Raw genomic sequence first — 26,485 nt, forward strand, 5'->3', positions numbered from 1 at the left:
TTTGAATGGAAACGTTCTATAATGGTCTCAGTGCAAATACGAGGATGATAGTATATGCTTATGCAAATGGTGCTCTACTTTTTAAGTATTATAATGAGGCTTATGAAATTATTGAGAGAATTGCCAACAACAATTACCAAAGGCCAATCAATCGAGCAACTTTAGAAAGACGAGTAACAGGATTTTATGAAGTTGATGCATTCACTTCACTGGCAGCTCAGGTATCTTCTATATCTTCAATGCTCAAAACATTTACTGTTAATGGTTTAAATAATGCTGCAACCCAGCCATCAAGTCAATTTGAAAATACTTCCTATGTATACTGTGGGGGTGAACATTTGTTTGAAAATTGTCCATCAAACCCAGAGTCTATATATTACATTGGAAATTGGAACCAAAACAAAAGTGGCCAAATACCACAGTCTAACTTTTACAACCCTTCATGGCGGAACCACTTGAACCTTTCTTGGAGTAACCAAGAAGTCGAACCTGGTAACATCTTCACATAACCAATGTCAAACCAACCATTGGGATTTAACCAATAAGTTCACAAACCTCCGCAAGTTGAAACATTTGATAGTTTGGAAAATTTTTTGAAGGCATACATGGCTAAGAATAATGCATTGATTCAAAGCCAAACAACCACACTAAAAAATTTGAAAAATCAAATGGGTCAGTTGGCAACTTCAAAATAGACCATAAAGAGCTTTGCCGAGTGATACGGAGATTCCAAGGAATTCTAGTAAAAAGCATTACAAAGTGGTCAATTTACAAAGTGAGAAGAATTTTGGAACCCAAGGCAGTTGAGATTGAGTGTAAACCTGTAGAATATGAGAGAGTTCAACGCGAAGTTGAAATTTCTACGCCACAGAAGTTGAATTTTGAAAATTCTAACAAGGTAAATCTTAACTTAGTCAATTATGATAATCCAATACCTATGTCAAATGTAGAAACAAGACCTCGGAAGAGTCGTTCAGTTCAAGCCATGGTTCGACCACCTCCATATCTGCAAAGGCTAAAGTAACAAAAGTAGGAGGTGCAATTCAAGAAATTCTTAGATGTTCTTAAGTAGCTTCATATCAATATTCTATTGGTAGAAGCCTTAGTACAGATGCCTAATTACGTTAAGTTCATGAAGGACATTTTGGCCAAATAGAGGAGATTTGGGGAACTTGAAACTATAACGTTGACAAAGGAATGTAGTGCATTAGTGCAAAATAAATTACCCCCAAAGATGAAGGACTCAGAGATCTTCACTATACCATACAATATCGATGAGTCTTATAGTGGGAAAGCTCTATGTCATTTAGGAGCAAATATCAATTTAATGTTGATGTTTGTGTTTAAGAAATTGGGTATAGGTGAAGTGAGACCAACAACTGCAACACTTCAACTGGCAGATTGATCTTTAACGCATTCGGAAGGAAAGATTGAAGATGTTCTAGTACATGTTCACAAGTTCATCTTTCATGTTGATTTCATAGTACTTGATTTTGAAGTAGATAAGGAAGTGTCAATCATCTCAGGGAGACCCATCTTGGCGACTGGTAGAACCTTAATCGATGTGCAAAAAAGTGAACTCATTATGCGAGTTCAGGATGATTAGGTAACTTTTAACATTCTTAAAGTTATGAAAGTTCCTAATCAATGAGAGGAGTGTTCTGCAGTTGAAAATTAGAATCTTTAGTCTTTATAGAATCAAAGCTTAATTCTGTAAGAGACCCATTAGAAAATATCTTAGGATCTAATCCATTTGTTAAAGAGGAAGGTGATAAGCATAAAACTTTGTTGAAGGAAATTTTGGAAGGTTATGTTCGACCATCTCGATACAAATATTTAGAGTTAAAATCTCGAGAATATGAACAACCTAAGGCGTCAATTGAGGAGCCACCTAAGCCTTCCATCCGCTAGTTTTGAATTTTTTCGATTGAGTCCCGCATGAGGTATGTGTAAACGGAAAAGTGCTCAAATTCAATAAATTTCGCATATTATGTTAGTTGAGTTCAGGTATAATTTATTAATTTTCTATTTCACATGTTAATTTTATTATGAGAAGAATATCAATTTAGTGAATATGAATAAAATTCAACTCATTCAAATTCTTTTAGAGTGACTAGGTAAGCATGAAAGTTTCTTTGGAATTGATTCTAGTAAATTCTTGAGGTGAAATACTAGTTGGCATAATAATATTACAAATGATATAAGCATTTTGTTTGGTCCGATTGAGCCTTTCAAGCCCACCTTGCTGAAATTATCCATTAGTATCGAATTTTGAGCGTATAGCCTATCTTTTTAATTACCCTAAAATTACCTTGAAATTCAAGCCATGTTCTTAAAAAAAATTACCTCTATTTTTCCACCAAATTTTTCACTCAACTATTCATGATATGCTTTATGTTTAAGTTTGGGGGAGTAAGAAAAAAAGAGAAGAAAAGTGCTTGTGTCAAGTTTTTGGCACTCAAGTTTCGTAAAAAAAAGTCTAAAAAAGATAGAGCATTAAGTGATGTAGATATTTCAAAGGCCCAACTAAAACTAAGTGTAAGTATGTTTAGCCTAAAATATCTATCTTTTCCATACCTTGAACCTAGTCACGCTACAACCTTGTTAAGACCTACTGATTTGTATTACTTTGCCAACTATGTTAGGGGAGAGGGTTTATTAAATTCAACATATGAAGACCTATTTGATAAACTTGAGGAATAATGCTTAGCTCAATCTAGAAGAAATAAATGGGAATAATTGCATACACATCTCCTAAAAGAAACATTCAATTCATAATTTTATTAACATTTAGAACTTAAGAAGAATTTGAATAATACTTGAGCATGAGCTACTTATTTGCATAAATTTGTCAGAGAGCATGATTTCACTTATTCATACTCATATGGACTAACTCTGTTGTGTGTTTAGCATATATCATCACTCAGGACAAGCAATGGATTAAGTTTGAGGGTGTGACAACTCTATAGAGTTGTCTTAAGCTTTTTCAATCATAATTCTTGTAAAATTTGGGTAATTGGTAATTAATTGCTAGAATTTTATTAAAAATATTTTTTATTTTTTATTTCCAAAATTCAAGAATTATCACTTAATTAAATAATTGGTGAACTCGGTGATCGAAACTATGCAGGTTAGGATGAATTTCGATGCGATTGGCCCCTAAAAGGTGACATGCATGGCTAACCAAGGGAAGCTAAATTGTTAGACGATCCATGCATGCAAGATGAACATATTACACCTCAAAATCAACGGGGAAAAGTTACTTTACAAGTTCAAATAAATTCATCCCAAATTGAGTGTTTAATCGTCCAAAGGTGAAGAAAGGAAGAGGCCAAGAATAATTAATTGGAGAGGCTGATCTATTAAGAAAAATCAGTAGCCTAATTAATCGTCCATATACAGGCACAAAAATTCACTTTAATATTGTTCCAACTCCTCCACTTTCCAAGCTTCATATTTTAGTACAAAGCTAAAAATAACAAATTCAATCAACCCTTTTCCCCCCTTTCAAGGCTGACCATGAGAATGAGAAAATTAAGGGGCTTCTCTTGCTATTTTTAGCTACTAAAATGTGTATAAATAGTAGGTACATTTCCCATTCAAGACATCCCTCGCTCATTCTCTCATTCATTCAACTTTTCTTTATTCACTCTCCCCCTTTTTAAAGCATTTTCTCTCTTTCTTTTCACAAGAAGAACAGCTTCTTCAAGTGTGAGTAATTTGGTTATAAGCTTGTTCAAACTTATTTGTAGTGTTCCAAAGAGAAGGAAGAGAAAGAACCGTGTGCACTACCTAGAGGTGTGCATAGGCTAGGCCGGGCCGGGTTCGGGCTCGACCCAACTAAAAATTTAGGCTCGTTTGCTAGGCCCGGGCCCTGCCCGGCCCGAAAAATAGGCTTAAAATTTTGTCCAAGCCCGACTCGAATAAAAATTTTAAAACCTGGCCCGTCCATATTAATTTTTATATTATTTTTATATAATTTTAAAATATATATAAACCATCAAAAATACTAAAAATATCAAATAAATCTTTCTCAACAAATTGAAAATAAATTTTAAAAAATATGTATACTTAAATAACACTAAAATAGATGCAACTTAGCAAGCAACTGTTTCTAAAATAATAATAAAATTAAAAAATGTCTTTAAAATAATAATAAAATTAATAATAAAATAAGTTTTATACAATATCCAAACAATAACAACAAAATAGTAGCAACATAATAGAAAAATAGTAGCAAAATAGGGAGAAAACAATAAGAAAATAATATTAAAAAATTTTGTCATGTAGTGAATTCGGGCGGGGCTCGGGCAAAAAATGCCTTACCCGAGGCCCGGCCCGTTTTTTAAACGGGCCTTATTTTTTTACCCAAGCCCATTTTTTTGGCCTATATTTTGCCCAAACCCTCCCACATTTCAGGCGGGCCTTCGGCCCGGGCCATACACCTCTAGCACCACCACAACAACCACCATGAACCACCTAGAGTTCTTCTTTTCCTTTTTAATTTCTTATTGTGTTCTTGCTACTGAAAACATGTTTACTTTGTGTTTTTGTGTTTTCTTGTCAATCAGTGTGTTTTATTGTCAATCATTATGTTCTAATCTTATTATGCTGGAATTATTATGAAGCTTTATGTTTATGATTCAATAAAACCTTGATTGAATTATTCTGTGCATTTAGTGGTGTTCACTTAGTTGAGTAAAATCTTGTTTATTTATTGATGCTGCTACATGATGATAAATAATTGAGTTAATTAATTTAATTCAGGAGAATGATTGCTAATTAACGCAATACTTGACTTGTGTAAATTTAATAGATTAAAATATTAATTAGTTAAATTAACTGATTATGTCGGGAGGTACTTATTACTTTACATAACCTCAAGAATGTTTAATTAAACTTGTTTTAGTATAGACTTAATTATTGTTACTTCATATAGTTTTTATAGTTGCATTTAACATAGGGATATGCAATGAACCTATAAGACTAAATGTAGTGACTTCAGGAGGAGCCTAGTAGTGACTTATATTGTTACCTCATTCAATTTCGTAGTAACAATGCCTAAGAGGGTAGTCAGAATTAAGGTTAGTGACGCACCAATTATGCCATGATTTTCGTAATAATTTCATTTAGACTAAATTGAACAGAGGCAGAAGTGGATTAATTATTCTAGAATTATTTGATATTAGTAACCCATTTGTTGAAGTACTCATTATTCAGTTGAAATTTTGCATACATATAAGATAGAATCATTTGTTTTAATTAATTGCATAAACCCCCTTTATAATTGTTTTCTTTCTAAATTGTTATTTAAATTATTTTCACAAATCTTGACTACCTGTTCAGTCCCTAATGAGACGATACTCGTATATTTCTTTATTACGTGTTACGATTGTGTACACTTGCACATAATTCATGATTATTTTTACATTCCGCAACATATATTTTTGTCTTGTTTATGTGTCACATATCAAAAGAGATAAGCTGGATAAAAAAGGTAGAAGCTAGGATTTAGTAGGTTATAACACAATTTCCAAAGCTTACAAAGCTTTTCAACTTCATAAAGTGAAAATTCTATTAAGTAGATATTTGAATTTCATGGATGATGAACCATAGAACTAGAAAGAAACACAACGAACATCATTTCTAAAACAAAATAAAAAAAGCTCTATCTGAAAGAAAATGAAATCGTGGGTAAATGATATCCTCTAATCGGCATTATATGATAGATGAAAAGAAAACGTGGTCAGGGGTCGTTTGTCTTTGTGATAAATGATTTGATTACTATTTGATAGTAGTTGACTTTTCATGAAAGAAGATATAATGGTTACCATGAGATAAAATAGGATCATATTCGGGGAACGAATTTATCCTAAAGAGATTAAGGATACCCTATGAAGGTAACATACTTACGACAAGGTCATTAAATGGGCAATTATTAAGTAGCTTTCGTAATGATATGTAATTTGAGAGAGCTTAGTCATGATATTATAGTGAAATGACTTTGTGACTAAATAAGTTTATAATTAATAGGCGAAAAGCTAAAACATAATTATAAATTATTTGAGCTCTAATTATATAAGCTAAAACATAATTATAAATTATTTGAGCTCTAATTATATATGTTAAATTGGACCCTATGCTAACTCGTTGAAACTAGAAAAGAATTGCATGTAAAACAAAATGAACAAAATTGAATGAAAATGATAAAGTTAAAGAGATGGGCCGCATTTACAAATGAATGCGTTTTCTCACTAAGTATATAAATGAATTGAAAATTAATTTAACAATTAATTTAAGATTTTTGAATTATTATTTAATTAAATAATTGAAGTTAAAAGATGGAATTAAATTAATTAGTCATTATGAATCCGTTAAATAAAGAAATTAAATATGTTTCCTCATAGATTCTTTTACAATAAAGTTGTTATTATTTTAACGGGATTAGAATTGGGTTGAGAAAATTATTTAATTGGAAAATTAATTTAGTTAATTAAATTAATTGAATAAATAATATTTATTTTGGAAAATAAAAAATAAATATTAGGGGTTGGTTTAAATTATAAAAGAGCTCGGTCAAAAATCCAAGAAGCACATATAATTAAGCCCAATACATGAGAGACCCAAAACTCCCCATATAAGTGAGGGACGACAATCTTAGTAGTATTTACTACGGTGTGCTGCCTACCCATCTCCAAGCCTAGGAGAGTGTTTTCTATTAAATAAATATTATTTGTTTAAAGTTTGTTCAACCAAGATTCGTCTCTCTCTCCTTATAAATAGATGATATTTGTTGACCTAGTATACACACTCATTGATTATTGAGTTATCATTATTTAGCTAAAAAATAATGGTAATTTATATTTTTTGGGAATTATGATTTTTCCCAGTTTCTATTAAGAGAGCAAGGATTGATGTTTCATTGAGAGCAAGGATCGACTTGAATCTATCTCACACAAAGTACAAGTACTTTTCGATAAAAAAAAGTTTATTGCTATAAATATCACAAACCGACTCAATTTTGAAATATTTTTAACTTCCGTTATAATTGGAAACCATTTTTTAATCGTATTTTTCTTCAAGTTTAACTTAAAAGATATGATAGTCATTTGTTCTTTTCATCACAATGTTAGCATGAGATGTTGATTCATTGTTCCTTAACGAAGCTTAATAGAAATCTTATGCCAATAGCTAAACAATGACTGATGAAGACTAAGCGAGCTCAATTAAAAGGTTTATTAATTGTAATCTAAATTTCATGCTATCTCAAATAAACTCACAAAAAGAATATATATATTTGTGCAATGTGTATTTCTACAGAACTCAAAACATTCTTACCCCAAAAATGAAATGCGCCTGCCAAGTTTAGCACATTCAAGGAGCAATAAAGACTCTACCTTGATATGATCTTCTTTAGAAGTACAAAGCACCTGAAAATCGGAGATTACAAACAAGAAAAAAATCAATATCATGTATTCAAATATATATAAGCAAATAACCTAACTATAGATTTAGAAACAGGAACAACTATTTTTTCTGCTGAAAGAAAAATATAAATGCTATCTACCACAAATTTGAGATCGCTTATGAATTTATGGACTAACTCTAAGAAACATTTTACAGAGGAAAGTAAATAAGAGTCAAAGAATCATGTAAGTTTTATATTCTAGTTCAAGTTTGCTACCAAGTAGAAACAGGAACATAATTAAGCAAGTAGGTAGAATAAATATAAATAAATAAACAAAAGTTATGATAAGGTAATTCCAATATTTGGACATCGAACTAGAATACTTCACATCTTTTGTTCTCTTGAGATATGAATATTTTACTAGAGTAAAATCCTAAATATTTCATTAAATATTTCATAATATTATTTGTTTAAGTTTTATTTAACCAAGATTCTTTTATTTCTCCTTATAAATAGATGACATCAATTGACTTAATAAACACACTACTTGAATATTGAGTTATAGGTATTCTACTAGAAAGTAGTGGTAATTTATTTTCTTAGAATAAATTCTATTTTTTGGGAATTATGGTCTTTATCGATTTCTATTGAGAGAATTACTTTTCTACTAAAAGTAAAAATATTGTTTCTTATTTTGTGTTTGGCTTGTGTTGCTCAAGCCCACACTCGACTCAATTCGAGGCTCGAGGATAGCAGAGAAGGTCGCTTAGTTGAAAAGGTAGGATCAACTTAAATCTGTCTCAGACAAAGCACATGTACTTTTTGGTAAAACTTTATTGTTATAAATATCACAAACTAGCTCGGTTTTGAAAATTTTTAAACTTCCGCTATAACTGTAATCTGTTTTCTTAATTGGATTTTTCCAGTAGAAATAAATATTTAATATATTAAACAAACTTCTAACTAACATAAAATTCTAAAACTTAGGCCTAAAAAATAGAAATTGGTGGCTAAAGAGACTTCCAAAGCCTTTAATTAAAAAACTCGTATTAACTAGTACATACTTTTTTCTTGTGTAGTTTTTGCTAAAACGACCATAACTTGAGATCTTAAACTTAAATTGATTTGTTTCAAAGTGAGTTTTGAATTTGAGAGATAACTCTTTGATCCATAAAGATACAACTAAACCTAAAAATATTCAGATTTCCATCCAAAAATACGTTGCAAGTTTTTTGATGTTCTAGACTTAAAAAATAACTTTGGTGAATTGATTTTAAAAAGATTTACCCCATTCGTGCAGGTATCACTCTTGAACTCAAATGAATTTTTCCCTATGGGTCTTTATCAGAACAAAAAGTTGTTATCCTTAAAAGGGATCAAAGGTGATCATACATAATAGGATCACACCACATCAATTAAGATAGGAAAATAAAGACAACAAGCAAACCATGTGTATAATTAGCTCTTAATTTTGCAAGTGCATTAACCTAATATTGATAAGTCTAGGGATATATGTCAATGACAATTATGCATCGTCTAAAATCTACAAATTTAATCATACTCACTACAAACTACAGCCTTCAGAGGACCTTGTAGGGATTAGAGATCCACTCAATTACATCGAAACAATTGCTCTCAATTAAAGAAAGTGTTGGAACTTCTCCAACTAAGTTAGTATACACCTTCATAACTTCTCTAACTGATAAAATTTATGCTAAAGTTGTATCACTATAGCCAAATCGATTTGGAAAAATGAAAGCAAAACATTACTGTGAAGAATGTCATTAATGTTAGCTAGGCTTGATTACAAAATGTTGAACCTTCTACAATTAATTTAATTATACTATTAGGAGGAGTAGACTTGAAAGGTCCAATCTTTATCACACCCATTTGTTGTCTTAAACTGAAGATGGTTAGATCTTTGTTCTAGTTTTCAACGATGAAATTTTCATTTGGCCATTTCGAATGCAACTACTAGGCAAGTATTATCTTTATCATATTAAACAAATTAACAAAATCAACCTCCTCATTTTTAAAAGTGCAGTCATTCTTACATAGCTAGATTGACCATGTAATGACATGAAAAGCCATATGTTACAACCCTTTACTGCTTCTAAATGGGCATACAACAAGCCATGACAACAAACAATGATATTGGTTAGATGTGACAATCTAATGACATGCCACATTGTAGTCAAATAAAATTCACACTAAAGGAAATGCAAGAAAAAGAAGTATTCTTTCCTTTATGCTATTCCAAAAATGCTTGAAGAGTTTTTAAAAGTTAGGTTAATTATGCTATTAAAAATAAAGCAACCTGAAGAAGTTGATGAGTTGACAATCCCAACTATTGCAGATATCACAACTTAAGCAACCATCCCCTCAAGAAGTGCTCCATTTCAAAAGAGAAAATCATACAACTCTATAATGAGGGGAAAATCACTTTTGAAGAAGAAACATATTTAAAATTGACATCAATCACTTGGTTTCTTAATCTAATATGTTGGATAGAACCATATTTCAATCCTTTTTCATTGGCTTCAAGCATAAGCAAGATGGTGGATGTTCAAGGCAGTGGGGATAATTATCTGTTTCTAAGATATTAAAATGATCATGGTTGGACTCCAATCACATGCCAAATAAGCCCCTCCCCCCCCCCCCAAAAAAAAGCAACGTTCCTAGGCATAAGCTTAAAGTATTACATTACTCTTAAAGATGAGTTTAAAAATTTCTCCAAAAAAATCATGATGCTCCTAAGCATGAGCTTAAACTATTCATCCAAAACAAAAAATATGCTCCTAAGTATGAGCTTATATTGTTTAACAAAAAAACAAGTGCTCTTAAGCACAAGTTTAAATTATTCATCCAAAAAATGATGCTTTTAAGCACAAGGTTGACTTATTGTAGATCCCAAAACAAATGCACTATATCATGACTTAATCCTTAAAAAAAATGAGGGTACGTATACAACAGGATTTCATTGCCAAATTTAATCAAATGAAAAAAAATCTTGATAATGCCCTTTAAAACTTGCAAATCTTGTCAAAACAATTCAAACATGAAAAACATCTTTGGCATCGTAAATAAATCAAAATTCAAGACTTGCCCACTTTCTACACTCAACAAAAACCGTGTATGTAACTAAGTCTTAAGGGAGCATTTGTAGAATGAAAAAAATTAAGACCAATCAAAATCTATCATGTGCTATTATTATTTATCTTTAATTAAATTAATTAATTAATGAGAGATGAAATAAGAAATTAAATCCTTTTAAAACTTTTATGTAAAAAGTCATATTCTTTAAGGATTATTTTATTTTTAATTCATTTAAATTAATATAATATAAAAAAACAAATAAGTTTAATCATTGTAGGTCACTCGAATGAAGAAGTTATATTCTACAAGAAATTTTTTTTTTACTTGATTGTCTAGCACTATAAAAGGGTATCACCTCCAAGCTGTTCAAGATAGCTTCAAAAGTCTAGAAGTTTAGAAATTAAAGCCTAGTGAGAAGATTTTGAAGACTAGAACCTTTCTCTAAAATCCGAGGCATTTTGAAGAATGTAGCCTAATGAAAATTTTTCCATTTTAGGAGAGATCGGGGCCCCTGCCGCCCCCCTAGTTATGCCCCTGCCCTTGGATAATATCTTTCCCTAGTCTTATTGCACCAACACAATAGAGATAAGACTAGTCTTCGAGATAAAGTCTTGACAACTCAACCATCAAAGATAAAGCTCAAAGATGCTTGGATCCAAACTCTCTCCAATTCTGTTTTCAAAATCAAGTCTTAATAACCTTTGAAATGATTTTCATTGATTCGATATAAAGTTTCAAAGACCATTGAATCCAAATTAAATCAGATTCTTAAGCAAAATCTATTCAAATTTGTTTTCAAAATCAAGTCTTAACAACCTTTGAAGTGGATTGTATCTATTAGACATCAAGTGTAGATGATCCCTGGATCAAAACTCCATTGAAGAAAAGAATAAAAGTTTTTCTTTGTATTCAAGAAACTTCCAAAGATTATAACTCAAATTTTATAAATAAAATTATTTGATTGGTGTCCGATTATTTTAATTCTTATTTCAAGTCAAAATTTGTCTAGCACTTCTAATTTCCACGCTAAACGATGATTTGTTAATTAGGTTGCAAAACAAGTATATGAAAAAATACATCTATTTGTTACCGAATTCACTATTGTTGTGCATGGTGTATTGAGAATTTTATTATATTATGAAGGTACATAAAAGCTACTTAATATAGGAAGGAGAACAAGGAACGGATGAATGTGGTCTGACTGAAGATGTAAAATTGGATTTCATGGTTAAACAGAAGGGTAGAAAAATGATTGCCTGGTCGATTTCGGGTAAAAAGGGGAACAACATTGTGCTTACATATCATGCAACTTTATCGAAGTGCGCAAGAGCTATTCATTGATTCAACTTTCAAAAAGAGCGAAACAGCGAATAACAGGATTAGGTCACCTTCTCTTGTTTATCTCTTTTCTCCACATTTACTTCAAATATCTGCATCATTTGATGTTATTTTAATCGACTTGAAACTTGTAGTATATTTTGCATTTTAATCATCTTACCTAATCCATTTTTATGAAAGAAAGAATCAACTTGAATCCCATAGGTTAACTATTTATATATATATTTTGGGATTCAATTGAAACAAAGCTGGCACACACAAAATCAGTACCTCTGTTTTGACAGAGAAACAGCAGCAAAAGTACAGAGGAAAACAAAAGAATCCCTGCTACCACCAAGCCGAAAAAAAAGAATTACATTACATGATTTAAATATATATATATATATGAGAAATTAGTAAAATGGCATATCATTTTAAATTAATATAATTTTATTAAATAAAAATCAAATATGTGCTTGATTTTTTTTAACTTATACCTTATTAATTATATCTATAATTATTATAACAATCATTGTGCATAAGTAAAACTAAAAAAACCTAAGATTTTAGGTTTTTGGATTGAAAAAGTTTACTAGAAGAAAAAAAACATAGTAACACAATACAAATATCTAAATTTCTTAGAACTTTTTGTTCTATATGTACGGTAGCCTCTAGCAAATGCTAAATTGGTAGGAGATATGTGTCATTGTCATATCTTCTTCCACCATCTGCTTGGATTTTTCCTTTTCTCATTTTATTCTTTATTTAGGGGCACGTCTTGTTGGTAATATTCACATTATAATTTGCGAATCCTATTTTAGCTTTGAGTTTTTCATATATAAGATTTCGCTCTAATTACTAAAAATTATAATTATACTTGTAAAATCACACATGTCTCTTCTTAACACTCTACCTCTACATCGTAATTAATTCATTATTACAACTTGGTGTTATTCTTTAACAATATGACGTAGTTACTTTCTCTAAACAAAGTTTGCATTACAATGCATGAACCAATTAAAGAACTGTAATTAAGGGTACCCCATTTTCCCAATTCCAAATCATAACCCACCAATCTCCAATATATTTCCATCTTACGTATCTACGTACTTTAGTTCGATGGTGAAACATTATTGCTAAAGTTAACCCGGAATAATATATTTTTGCTTACACCCTCACCATACATAAATATCATCTCTATTTTTTTTTCAATTGATTTGATTTTAATTACAGGTGATTTTACTTAAAAAATAGTTTAAAAGTAAAATCGAGAGCAATTGCAAGTGTTGAAAACTTTGATTGTTTTGTTTAACATTATGTTTGAAGGTGCAATTAAAGTTTTTAGTGTTTACTTACATGAATTTTGATTCAAGAGAGTTTGACTGTTTTATAAATAGTTTTTTTTTAATATTATTCAATATCACATAAAGTTAATCAGATAATTAATCTTATTTAAAGCCTAGTTGAATGAGGACTTCAACAAGCTTATAAATAGGCAATAGTAGACGTCTTTGGGCATTGGTTTTGGAGTTTCTTTTTTCAGGTTCTCGTGCTTTATTTTGATATTTCGTACGATTATTTTTAGGTATTTTTTAGAGAGTTTAGGAAAAGTGATTTATATCTAAATTCGATTTTAAAATTATATATAATTATACATTATGAAAAAATAAATTAAATTTAAGTCAATAATTATACCAAATCAATTGTTGAGTAAAATCCTTATCTAAATCACAATGAGCAAAATGAAATTAGTAAATCCTAAGTGCATCAAAGAATATTAGGGATTGGCTGTTTCATTATTTTGCTTCTTGTTTTGCCTTATGTCCAATCACAACTAGTTTTATGACATCAATCCAAAAGGGGAGGGGGAATAAATAAAAGTGATATTAATTAAATTTAAAGAAAGCATGCAGCAATTTCCAAATATAATTTAACATGATTCTATTTAGATAGTCCATTCACACTTTGTTATATGCATTTATCTGAATACACTCAATTTAATTTCAGCTAAGTTAATTTGATATGTTTTCATCATTCTTAGTGAATCTAACCCCTTTTTTATATAATAATATTTTAATTTTAATTTAATTATATTAATAAAAGAACTATTTATATATATTTAAAATAACAATTATAATTAACTATAAAATTTTAATTGGACCAATAAATATGACTGAAGTGGCAAGATACATTACACTCTTAAGGAGAGAACAAGGTTCAAGCCTTAGAAATGACATAATTGAAAAAAGCAACCATTCGACGGACATAAAAAAATATACATATAAAAAGTTTTAATTGAAGTTTGAAATAAATACCCTAATCCAAGAAATGGAGAAATTTAAGTGTAGTACCATCCTTTGGATATTAAAATGTAGGTAAAACAGTATCAATCAATACTTTTCATAAGCTTTAAGAAAAATGAAAGGGAAAAAGATTATATATTTGTATTTGGTCAATATTGTTGAATTTAATTTTTGAAAATCTTATTTTATTGCTTATGCGTGCTAATCCACATTGTATGTGTGTTTTCTTCCTGGTAGGGGGTGGCATCATAAGTCATAAGCCATGATTATTTAATATAATTTGTTTTGATTAATAGGACAAATGAATGTTGATTCCAGCTTTTACAAGGTTTTTTCCAACCTTATTGGTTGTTTCAGGAGGATGGAATTTATTATTAAGCAAACCTTTGGGTTTAGATATAATATATTCTTATTTTGTTTCTGCATAATAATTAATAATTGAAACATTAGCGTTAATTAATACGTAGTAGCAAAATTGTTGTGACAAAAGTAGTATTCCAATTCCACAACGTCATCATTTAGAAAATTAAATAATTTGTGGAGTCAACTCCGAATTTATTCATTCAGTTGCCACTAATTGGGCATCTCTATACAATAATATCTACAGGAATTAACATAAATACATTTTTAGATTTATTATTATTTTCTTTACTGCCATTTGACTTTTCATGTTTCTTTCTTTAATTAATTTCATAAGGATTGCATTCCATATTAAGCTAACCAATAAGTTGTTTTTATTTCTCTCAGTGGGGTTTACATTAATGTGGGTTTGATATCAAATTTTATGAATAACATTCAAGTTTAATAATAACGGATAATTCAATGATGAAGTAGTTTAAAAAAGTATGTGCTAGAATTGATAGTGATAATCAACATCGCCAGCTTTTGGTATAAATATGGATGATGCTACGTATTGCTCACATCTTACATATACGTATAAAACCACATAATTTTTTCACAAAAATAAAAAAACAAAATACTAAATATATATATATATATAAAGGTGGGATGTGACGCCTTAAGTTGTTTCCACATACATTATTCTGTTTATTTAAAAAAAAAGAAATTGAATAAGCTTTAAAAAAGCATTCTTGGAAAAATAATTAATAAGAATAAGAATAAGAACAGGATGGATGAATCTGTCTCAGGGTCTGTGTGATGGATAGGTTTTTAGCCGCCCAATCATGTTGGGCTATGAAAGTGATTCCTTTCCTTTTCCTTTTCCTTTTATATATAAAACAATTCCTACACAAATTTAAATTAAATCCACTCTGAAATTGATTTTTTTCCTTCAAAAAAAATTTGCTTTCTTTTTAAGCCATTAATTTTCACTCCCAATCAGTATCCACTTTTAGCCCTTACCTAATTGGTAACACTAATACATTTCTTAATTTTGAGAGCCTTGTCTTTACTCCTCTGGGTAATTTACTTTTTATTTATTTTCAACAACAATAGTGTAGGGCTGGCTGTCCTTCCAGATTAATAATAAATTCAAACATTGAACTAACCACATGCTTCATTCTACTTAATTATCTTATTCTTCCCATTTTTTTTTAATTTCATAAAGTTATTTTTAAGTATTTTGTTATAGGTATAAAAGTTTGAGTTCAAAATCTAAATAATTTTATTCTTACCCCAATTATCAAAGACAAAAATATTGTGTAAAAGATATTTATTATTTTTATTTGCTTTCATAGTTTAATAATTTAATAGTAAGGGAAGAATTATAAATACTAAAATAAAACCTAAAACCTATTAGATACCATAGTTTTATATGATTTCATAGTTTATATTTTTATAGTTTTTAGTAAGATTAAATTAAAATTCTTTAATTTTTGAAAGTCCGGTTATAATTTTATCACATACTAATTTAAGATTTTATAAATTTTTAGGGCTTAAAGAATGCAATTTCTCATTTTCGCCCGGTTTAAGTTAAAAGGAAGAGTGGGTAGATTCTTTTGTTGAAGATTGAAATTACTGTATGTATTGAGCCAATTGATATTAAACAAAGTAAAGAAAGAGTAGAAGAGGACATACAGAGGTTGGATGATCTCCAAGGCACAAATTGAAGCTGGTGATGAGTTTCAGGATTAATGGTGTACAGCTCTTTTTCGATTGTATTCTTCTCCATTTGTCATTATTTGCCTTCCAACACCTGCCACGTTTACCAGAAAAGCATCGATACCAATACACGATTTCTCGTATATCTATTTTTTTACTAGAATATCGTGCACCCGTAGCCAGGAAGATGAACAGTTGCTCTAAAATAAATTCATCAGTTTTTTTACCTTTTTCATTTCCTGTCCAACTAAGATGTAAAAGTAAATAAAAAATAAAAAATCCAAGTATGTGTTGTTTTTATTTTAATGAGCAAGTTTTGTGATAAGGAAAACCAATGGAGGAGTGTTTTGATGGTGGCGTAGGAGGGTCCCCCCATTGGGACTTGATTCCAAAGGGACTTTTGGCCCTCCTACTACAAATACCCCCCCCCTAACACCCCCTTCTTCCCATATTCCATCATCAACCCATTTTACCTTCCCATAAGGCATCTTCACTTCAGACACTTCATCTTCTTCACTCACAGCAAAGCAACCCCCCCCCAGTGGTCTCTTTGCAGACCTCTGTTGGCTGTTGTTGCTTTTCTCTTCAAGGTAATTAATCATTTCTTCTCTTCCTTAATCTATGTGCATTTGGAAGCACTTGTGTCTGGGGCTAGGCTCATTATTGTTTCCTTTTTCTTTTCTTTTTTTCACTTTTTTGCAGGTTAAATTTACTACTAGTAGTTGGAGATGTCTGGTCCCCTTAGCAAGAGCCTCATAGTATGTTCACCTTTGAACATCACTGAAGAAGGCATGGTTACCAACAAGCAAGGCATAGGGTCGATCCTTGGATCTGACGCTGAAACACCAGCAGCAGCTTCACTTAGAAGAACTTTGTCAGCCGACATGTCCTCCAAGAAATGGCTGAATCAACATGGATTGTCTCCCCTCAAAAAGATAGCATCATCCCAGGAATTCCCACCTCCTTCCATCATCGACTCATCATCGGAAGAAGCAGAAGAGGATTGCGAAGCACCAGGTCAAACCGATATCTGGACCTTAATTCAACAAGAAAAGAACAAGAAGAAGCAACTCGAGAAGCCTGCCCAATTCGATATATGGAGCTCAATCATATCACAAAAGGCTGAGGAGTCTTCTAAGTCAGTTCCAGTTCCGTATGTTCACCCTCTTGTCAAAAGATCAGCCAGCTCTTTAAGCGAGAAAAGCCTTGAAATCTGCACTGAGAGCCTTGGTTCCGAAACTGGCTCCGATGGCTTCTCTTCATACCCTCCATCAGAAACGAGTGACATGCAAGAAGAGGACGGTCAAGAGGACGATCAACAACTCCAACACCAAGAGCAAGAAAGGGTAGGGGAGCTCAGAATTGTGAAACATTATAACTATGATGCCGGCAAGAAATCAGCACACCACCACCGATCATTTCCTCCCCCAATTCCTTCACTTTCTCGCAAAGATGGAGCATCTCTTCGCATGAAGACTCGTCGAGATAACGGTAGATTGGTTCTTGAAGCTGTTTCCGTGCCTTCACACGACAACTTCGTTGCTCAACGCCAAGATGGTCGCCTTGTCCTTACTTTTTCCAATACCGCTCCTGATGTTGAAGAAGAAAATGAACAAGGAGAGTCTGAAGGCATCGGAGATGAAGAGAAAACTAACACTGATGAGGGAGTTGAAGAAGGAGGTTGTTGTGAGATGGAGCAGGCTCCTAAACTGTCGATTGGAGCAATGAATGTGCATAGGTTAGCTGTTATGATGAACAAGCCCATTTGGTTAGCAAATAGGAATCCAACATGGCCTAAAAATTTTGATGACATAGTTAAATTTGGAGAGGAAAAGGAGGCCGATAAAGTTGACCCAACCACCATCTCACCATCACCACAAACACCACCACTAGGACAGTCACTACCACTGCGGCCACCACGGACGGCCGGTAGACTGATAGCATCACCGGCGGCGGCTGCTGCATCATTCAATGCTTATGAGTACTACTGGAGGAGGTCCAATCAACCAATGTCGAAGGCAGCAATCCTTTCCAAGAATCTAATGGCTCATAATAATGATCAACAAGAATTGCTAGTGTTGATAAGGAACAAAGGTAATTACTTTGTACCTTTGCTAAAAGGATGCAAAGAACCTAGGAGATCTCTTCTCTTTTGGGAGCCTTATTGCATTGCCACTTCTTGATGACCAAAATAACCCCAAAACACATCAAAATCTATGTCAAATTTGTGCCTATAAGAATTGTTTTACTTGTTTAAACCCTATCTCCTTTTTTTTATATATATATTTTTTTGTTCTCTCCTAGCTAGGTTTTCCACTTCCACTCTTTGGTGACTTGTGTATCCAATATTCTAATAATAAAAGAGATATAAAGAAAAAGGAGAGAATTCTTTTGGAAGTTTTAACAAAGTTTGTAAAATAAATGATTATCTCATTTAAATCATGCAGACTCTTTTAGGTACATATTTTTTAAGAAAATAATAATTTTCTTTAAAATTGAGCACATCATCTTTTGACTTGGTGGACTGTCTTGTCTGTTGCTGTCTCTTGTCTGTCTGTCTTTGTAATATGATGGGTTTAGCTTTGCTTTTTGAAAAAATATTAGCCAATAGGATTGGAGCATAGGTCATGTCTTTGCCTAACTACTTTTAATTTTGGGAACATAATCATCAGCAAATCCAAAATTTGATAATATATGGCATCCATGCAGGGGCATTCCTTTTCTGTTTAAGGTTAAGAGCATGACCGACAGTGGTAGACATTAAAAAACAAACAAAATATGATATATAAACTAAACATGATTTTCACATAAAAAAATATATATCATATCTTTACTTCTTTAAATTATCGAGTTGTGTGATTTTAATTTAATTAAAAATTATTAAAAATATCATATTTTAATTTAGTTCATGTTAAATTTGGGGGTTAAGTTTTAATCTCATGAATTTTAATATTACTACTTTATAATTTTTTGTTTTATAAAAATTAATAACTATCCTATTTATTTGTTTATTTATTATATTTATATTATATAAATAATATGTTAAGAAAAAACATGTGCGAGTTAATAAGAAAGGAGAGAAACGTAACTCTCCTTTCCGGGGGGCTAAATGTTATATAGGCGGTTCCATCTTGAACACTTGGGAGGGCTCTTCAACAGTTTTCCTTGTACCATCGCCATTGCTTGATGACCACCACCATTAATCTCTCCCACATATCACTATCTTCACCAGCCCACACTTTCAGACGAACCCAGTTCATTGAACATCAATAACGACGGCTGATGCAGTATTTTGGAGTGGTTATTGGATTCAGGTTGTCGAAATGAGGAGCAAAGCCATGTTGCATTTCCAGGGAAGGAACAGATTCTGATCTGTAACACTTGAGGTCCCTTCTTGGGTAAATATTCCTCTCTAAATGCATGTAATATTTGTCGAGACCATTTTTAAAATCGAGTTTTGAAAAATGGGAATCTACTTTAAGAAAAACAGAAACAGGAGTCGCCACCAATCTTTTTAGGTGTGATTGGATTACCTTATAAAATGTTTTATTTTAAAATCATTAGCTTTGGCCTACAAAATCAAAATACAGGTTCGGGGGCCAGTTACGTACAAGGAAGGGTTAGCACCCTCATAACGCCCAAAAATTGGTACCTAATTAATTATCAAGTGTCTTTAATGCCGGAAATTCAAAGATCTTAAGATGTAATCCTCTTTAGACTATTTTGATTTTGAAAATTGGGGTTCACTCGTATCAAAGTATTGACTCTAAGTTAGCCTTTTTGGAAATCCCTATCTCGAAACAACAAAACGCCATATCCAGTAAGTTAGGACATATTGCTTTGAAATTCCAAGATAGTTGCTCGCATTTAGAAAATCTTTAAAAACTTAGAAGGCTACTTGATCATTCGAACTCAACGAGAAATGTTGCAACCCAATAAGTTAGGGCACTACTTTTCTCGAAGCTTCCAAACACCAAGCATTGCCTTTTTATTTTTGAAAACTTTGAAGTCTCTTTTGAAAACCGATGCATGATGGAGCATATTACCCTTATAGAATATAACATACAAGATAACATATTACAATAATAGGTAGTTAAAACATGCATTTAAATAATATGATTGCAATAATATAAAGGTCTTATACTAGATACCCAAATATAACAAATCTTAGTTACATAACAATATACATATTAAGGTATACATAACAGATATTAAAGATAAATAAGCAAAATATATGAACATACAAAGTAATAGTTAATTTAAAAACAATACCTGCTATACAATTAGACATATAAATACATATGCAAAACAAATGTGATAATATATAAAAATAATAATAATAATGTAGAAACATATATATATCAAACAAACAATACTTAATAATGTTACGAAACTAGCATTTAATAAAATATAACAACATATATAAAAGATTTAATACATTTTAAAATATAAAATAAAGTGAATAATTATTTTTAGAAAAATATACAAAGTAAGTTGAAAAGTAAAATATTTAAATAACAAATAAATACAATATATTTTTTAAAAATAGTAGATATTAAGATAATATAGATATAAGGAAATGATTTAAAAAGAATAATTAATGCTTTGTAAATAGATAAATAAAAAGTAATTTATGAAGTATAATAAAATAATATATACATAAAAGTAATGAAACAAAACTTTATATAAAAAAAAATATTTTGAAATATCATACAATACATATATAAAATGTAAAATAATACTTAATAATATATGATAATAGTATACAAGTTTTAAAGTAATACTTATAATATATAAAATAATATATGAGAAGTAATAATAGAGAAAAATAAAACAATTTTTATATTTATAAAAGATTTAGAATAAAATAAATAATACACACGAAAAAATAATGAATGAAACAATATTATTAAAATGATTCGATGTATATAAAAAAAAGTTTAAGATAAATATATATACAAAATATCGAAATATATAATAATAATCGAAAAGGAATAAAGTTTTTTAAGAAAATGAAATTTGGAAAGGATTAAATTAGAATAGAAATAAAAATACAGATGAAAATTAAAAAAATAATAAAAAAAGGGGTCAAATTAAAATGTGCGCACAAGAAAGGGGATTAAAACGGAAAATATCCCCTTTTTAGAACGACGTCCTTTATGTGCTTTCCTTTTTTAAGAGCTCAAGGACCAAATTAAAATAAAAACAAAATATTTGAGCCAAATTAGAAGATAAAATAAACCTAATTTTAAAGGATAAAAATGCGGAAGGACCAATTGGGTAATTAACCCAATCCTCAAAAAACGCGCGAATCCTCCCCGGGTAATCGGGTCAACGCGCGGATCCTCTGTTAAAACGACGCCGTTTTAATACTTATTAAATTAAGCAAAACGAAGCCGTTTTAATAAAGTTATATAAACTAAAAAATCAGCAAAAATTTCATTTCTAAATCATTTAAAAAAAAACGAAAGAGAAGAGCTCAGGATGCTCTCCCACTCCTCGGCCTGACCCCCGATGGCGATTACGGGCCACCACCTCACACGCCTCACGTGCCACCATGCACGGTGGTCAGAGGGTTAAAAACCCTCGTCTTTTCAAGGCAAAAACTCAAGTAACTCTTTACCTTTTAAACGTTATTAGTTTATGCAAAAACATTTCATATATACATGCGTTCAAAAATAAAGAACACAATACACGATTAAATCACCTTTGTCGAAACTATTTGGATTTCTCTGAATGAATATATGTAGGTATGTTTTTTATTCTCCAAAAATCCGGATCCTTTTACATTGTTTGATTCGGGCTTTTATAGCCACTGCTGTTGTTACAAAAACTAGGAAAGAAATCTTTTTATATCTTTCCATATTTGCTTTGCTTGCTGCTGTGGCTCTTTCCTTCTTTTGCAGGTATCGAGAAAGATTTAGCAACGATGAACATCGGCGTTGACTCGGGCATAGACCACGGCATGATTCGAAACCTGAAATCACGGCCTGGAATCACGGTGTTGATGGCGCAAGACGAACCGACGCATTGATTGCAGTGTTTAACTTCTGGAGCCTTCCATTTGCGGCGCCTAGGGTTTCTGAAACCCTAGGTCTCTCTGCTGTCTGTTTAACAAATTGGGCCACTTGGGCCTCGTTTGTTTTTGGGTCTGGGTATAAACGGGTTTTTAGGTAGTTTAACTGGGTCATGGGTGTAACTGGTTATTGGGTTAGTCTACTGTAGTTTAAGTATTGGGTTAAGTTTGGCTGATGGTTTAGGCTACAGATGTATTTGGGTCTGCTAGGTAGGGTCACGGGTAGTGCTTTTGAACCAAAAACACTTGGGTTTTGTAATTGGACTTTTAAATGAACTCTTTAAATAAATATTTATTTAATTTTACTCTGTTTTTAGCCCTGTCAAATTTGAGCTATTACAATATTCGTGATGGATTGAGCATTATATTACAAATTATTACTTCTGTACCATCATTAGTATTGTGCATATACATTTGTTAATTATATATGAACCTCCTAAAGCCATCATCGTTGCTTTTATAATTCTCTTGAATTGGTTAATATGCATAGATGCTTCAATATGATCTTTACGTCAACTCTAATTTAATTATGATTGTATGCCAATATCTTCAATTACTTATATGAAATTGCGAATCCTTTTTTGAATAAAATAAGGCAATGTTTTAGCATTAGGAAAATTGCTTACATCCTCTATACTTTTTAAACTTAACTGAATTTTAAAATTAAATATATTTTATTTTATTTTTTGAGTTTTAAAATCAAATTCACTCATGCATGTCTACTCAAAATTTAATGAGATCATATTTAAATATTGAATTCCTACTTGTAATATTTAAAATTAAATGAGGTATCAATTTTTAGGCGTTATGAGGGTAATGCTACTTTCCTCACATCTAACTGACTTTCAGACTCAAGCTTTCTCTAATTTTCAAAGCTCAAAACAAATAATTATCTTTTTTTGAATAATTTACAAAATTTTCTTTTAAAATGTGATTTTAAGTGTTGGATCACCACCTAACTAAAAGATTACTCTTTTTTTCTTACAACAAAACTAATGTTTTACGGATAAATTTTTTTCATATTTTTATCGAATAAAGCCCAACTAATTTTGGTTCAAAAATGGTTGCAACATACATATTATGTCAATTTGATTTTAATTAAAAAAATATTAACCCTCAATGTTAGTGCTTATAAAAATGTTCTATATATATATTCAAAAAAATTCAACTAGTACACATTTCTTTTTTGAGCTAGTTTGATTTTACATTATGATTACTCAACCATATATTTGTATTTGTATTTGTATTAGAAATAATAAAACTTAAAAAAGTTTAAAAAAATTAAAAATACATAAAGTCTATAAAAAATAAAATATATAAAAATTATAAAGTAATTAAAAAATGAAAGTTCTAAATATTTCAAAATATTATTTTTTTTAATTTTTAATAAAATATTGAAAAAAAAATAAAAGATTTGAGTTGTTGGTTGTTTTGGAAGGAGTTAGTATTGTGTGAAATACTTAATGATATTGATGTTTCTAAAAAAAATAAACAGTTAATCATAAAATGTGTTCTAATCTCATAGGCAATAACAAACCACTTAACACCTGACATACTTGTTTTTCATTAAAATCGACAAAAAGAATTTGAGATCTTGTTTGGATGGATTAAGCAATAGGATTTGGCATTGAAATCATTTTGGAGGATTCTCATAAATTCACCAAATAAATCCATGCTGCTCCATGAACTTAACCATCAAACTCAAACAACTCCATTCGATATAATTGCTTTTAATAAATCTCTCCCACACACAAAACTAACCCATGGAAAACAAATAGAGATTTCTCCTCCCACAAAATGGTTTAACTTACAATATTACTTACGTGCTCACGGTAAGGGTAAATCTACACCACCACACACGCATATACATTACATCTAAAGGAAGTTATTAAAATAAAGGTCTATTACTAGACTTGCTCATGAGCTGAGCCACTTATTTAAGCTTAAAAGTTCGCCCGAAAAATAAGAGGGTTTAGACAATAATATGAGGTGTAAAAAATTGATTTGAATAAAATTTAAGACCCGTTTGCTATATGGGCTGAGCCTTGGGAAAGATTTTTTTTCATCCGAGTCCGACCTAAATATATTTTGTTATAAAAAAATATTAAATTAATTATATATGTTAAATAATAATTATATATTTATATTTATATTAAATCACTAGCTCAATAATAATTAAACCCATTACCCAAAACCTAAACAAAACTTATCCAACTAAATAACTCAACCTAAAATATAAAATTTTAAAAAATAATATTTAATACAATAAAATATTTATTATATTTATTTGTATTTTTTAGTATAATAAAACATTTATTATATTTATGATAATTTTTTAATATAAATATATTTTAATGTATTTTTAATGAGTTATAAAATTTTTATTTTAGCGTTTTTAGTGTATTATCTTTTTAAAAAAAATTATTTTTAAATAAAACCCAATCTAAATAAATCAAAAATGGACAGGCTGGGTCGGGCTCAAATTTACTTTTCTTAAATTGAGTCGGGCTTGGGCAAAAAAGTAAGCTCACTTTTTGAGCCAAACCTAGGTTTAGAAATTTGCTCGTAATACCTTTGTAGAGACCCAAATTTGCCCAGGGCCCGTACCAACATAAACTAAACTAAACCAAATTTTTATTTTTTAGTCCAAGTCCCTTTATTACATCAGTCCAAATCTGCCAAATTTCAATGGCCCAATAAAGTCCAAACTCATTTACAATAACCCAATTCTAAACCCAACTACTCTAGCCCAAAAATTCAAAGCCCAAATAACCCAAAATATTTTAGAAGGGTTTCCCTTTCTCTACAGCTGGCCTCCCAACCCTCATACAGCCTTCAGCATCTCCGTACCGCCTTCACGCACCACCCCAAGCCAAGCGCCACGTACCACCGCGCCAACTAGCCTCCGTACCTGCGAAGAAACAGACAAACACAGCAGCAAGAGCAAAAACCAAGCAAAAAAATTTGTATTCTTTTTCTCTTTTGTTGTGGCTATAAAAAGCCAAGAAATATCAATGTATCGCTCTCTCTTTTTTTACGCACACTTTATGCATATAACGCACACCGAATACAAAGAAAAGGTTATCGAAAATTAGCGAAAGGTGGTTTTCAATTCCTCATATCTATTTTTTTCTTTTTTTGCATTTCAGTTTTTGGCTTTTTAATCTTGTATGTGGTTTATGCAAATAGAAACAAAAAAAAAAGGAAAAGGATTTACCATAATAATTCGAGTTCATCTTCTTCATCGCAATCGAAGTAAGGGTAGAATCGCGAAGCCGAAACAAACCTCGGGGCTTGGTCCTACAAGGCACCGCTGCATGTCACCGACCACTGTTTACAGTGGTGTAAGAGCGTCTAAATATGGGGGTTGCTGGATCGGCCAAATGAGGAGAAAATGGGGCGTTAGGTTTTGGTCCGATTGTGGTTTGAAGAAATGGCATATTGCCATTCAATTTCCTACAATTATGGATTAAAAATGAAACAGGGCGGTTTCAGGTAAGAGATCTGCGCGTCGACCCATTCCAGGACCCAGATCCGCGCCTTAGCTCTTCAAATGGGGAATTTGCGCGTTAGATCCCTCCCCTCGCGCGAGCATTCAATTGTGCCCTGTTTGATTTACTTTGTTTTTCTTTTTGTAAATTTGGCTCCATAGTTTGCGCGTGTTTTCATTTTAGTCCGTGATACAGTGCTGCATTTTGGGCTTGGGGAGATTTGCAATTCTAGTCCCAATACTTTTACGCGCGTTGCACATTGATCTTATTTACGATTATTTTATTTGTAAATTATCTTTCTTATTTTGATTCAATCTTAATTTGGTCTTTCATTTGTATAATTTGCTAATTGAAAATACATTTAAAATATATTTAATATTTTTATATGTGTTAATCCATTTTAATGATTTTGTTTGTTTTCATTTGTACAATTATTTTGAGGTTTCTTTCATCTTATTATTTTTACATTTTGCACAATATTTTTTTAAAATATTTTATACATATTAGTATACACATTATTCTTAATACCTATTATTTTTGAAGTTCATAACATTTTTGTATATGAGTTGAGCCATCTTAATAACCTTGTTTTGTTTTATAAAATCATCATTTTAAAATTCTTTTTACAGTAAGTTATTTTTAATACTTTTATATAACCTTTTGTTTAAATATTTATATGTATATTAGTACATATATTACTTTAATAGATTTTTCTATTTAAAATACTTCTTGT

At 30.8% G+C, this 26,485-nt stretch overlaps 1 protein-coding gene and 2 long non-coding RNA genes across 3 annotated transcripts; 2 read left to right on the forward strand and 1 right to left on the reverse strand.

The window, feature by feature from the left end:
- Window positions 1–16,617: 16,617 nt before the first annotated feature.
- On the forward strand, window positions 16,618–18,687 carry LOC107953152 (protein FAF-like, chloroplastic). The gene is made up of 2 exons (XM_016888388.2): window positions 16,618–16,775; window positions 16,888–18,687. Exon 2 carries the CDS (start codon window positions 16,914–16,916, stop codon window positions 18,366–18,368), a length of 1,455 nt encoding a protein of 484 aa, XP_016743877.1. The 5' UTR covers window positions 16,618–16,775; window positions 16,888–16,913; the 3' UTR covers window positions 18,369–18,687.
- Window positions 18,688–24,878: 6,191 nt separating this feature from the next.
- On the reverse strand, window positions 24,879–26,169 carry LOC121232207 (uncharacterized). Its single transcript, XR_005930504.1, has 2 exons — window positions 25,479–26,169; window positions 24,879–25,172 (listed from the first exon to the last, which is right to left on the reverse strand). It is a non-coding gene; the product is annotated as an uncharacterized lncRNA (long non-coding RNA).
- LOC121232208 (uncharacterized) lies at window positions 25,232–26,006 on the forward strand. The gene is made up of 2 exons (XR_005930505.1): window positions 25,232–25,362; window positions 25,451–26,006. It is a non-coding gene; the product is annotated as an uncharacterized lncRNA (long non-coding RNA).
- Window positions 26,170–26,485: the final 316 nt, after the last annotated feature.

Source organism: Gossypium hirsutum, chromosome A07 (genome assembly GCF_007990345.1).
Source record: "Gossypium hirsutum isolate 1008001.06 chromosome A07, Gossypium_hirsutum_v2.1, whole genome shotgun sequence".
NCBI classification, from domain to species: Eukaryota; Viridiplantae; Streptophyta; class Magnoliopsida; order Malvales; family Malvaceae; genus Gossypium; species Gossypium hirsutum.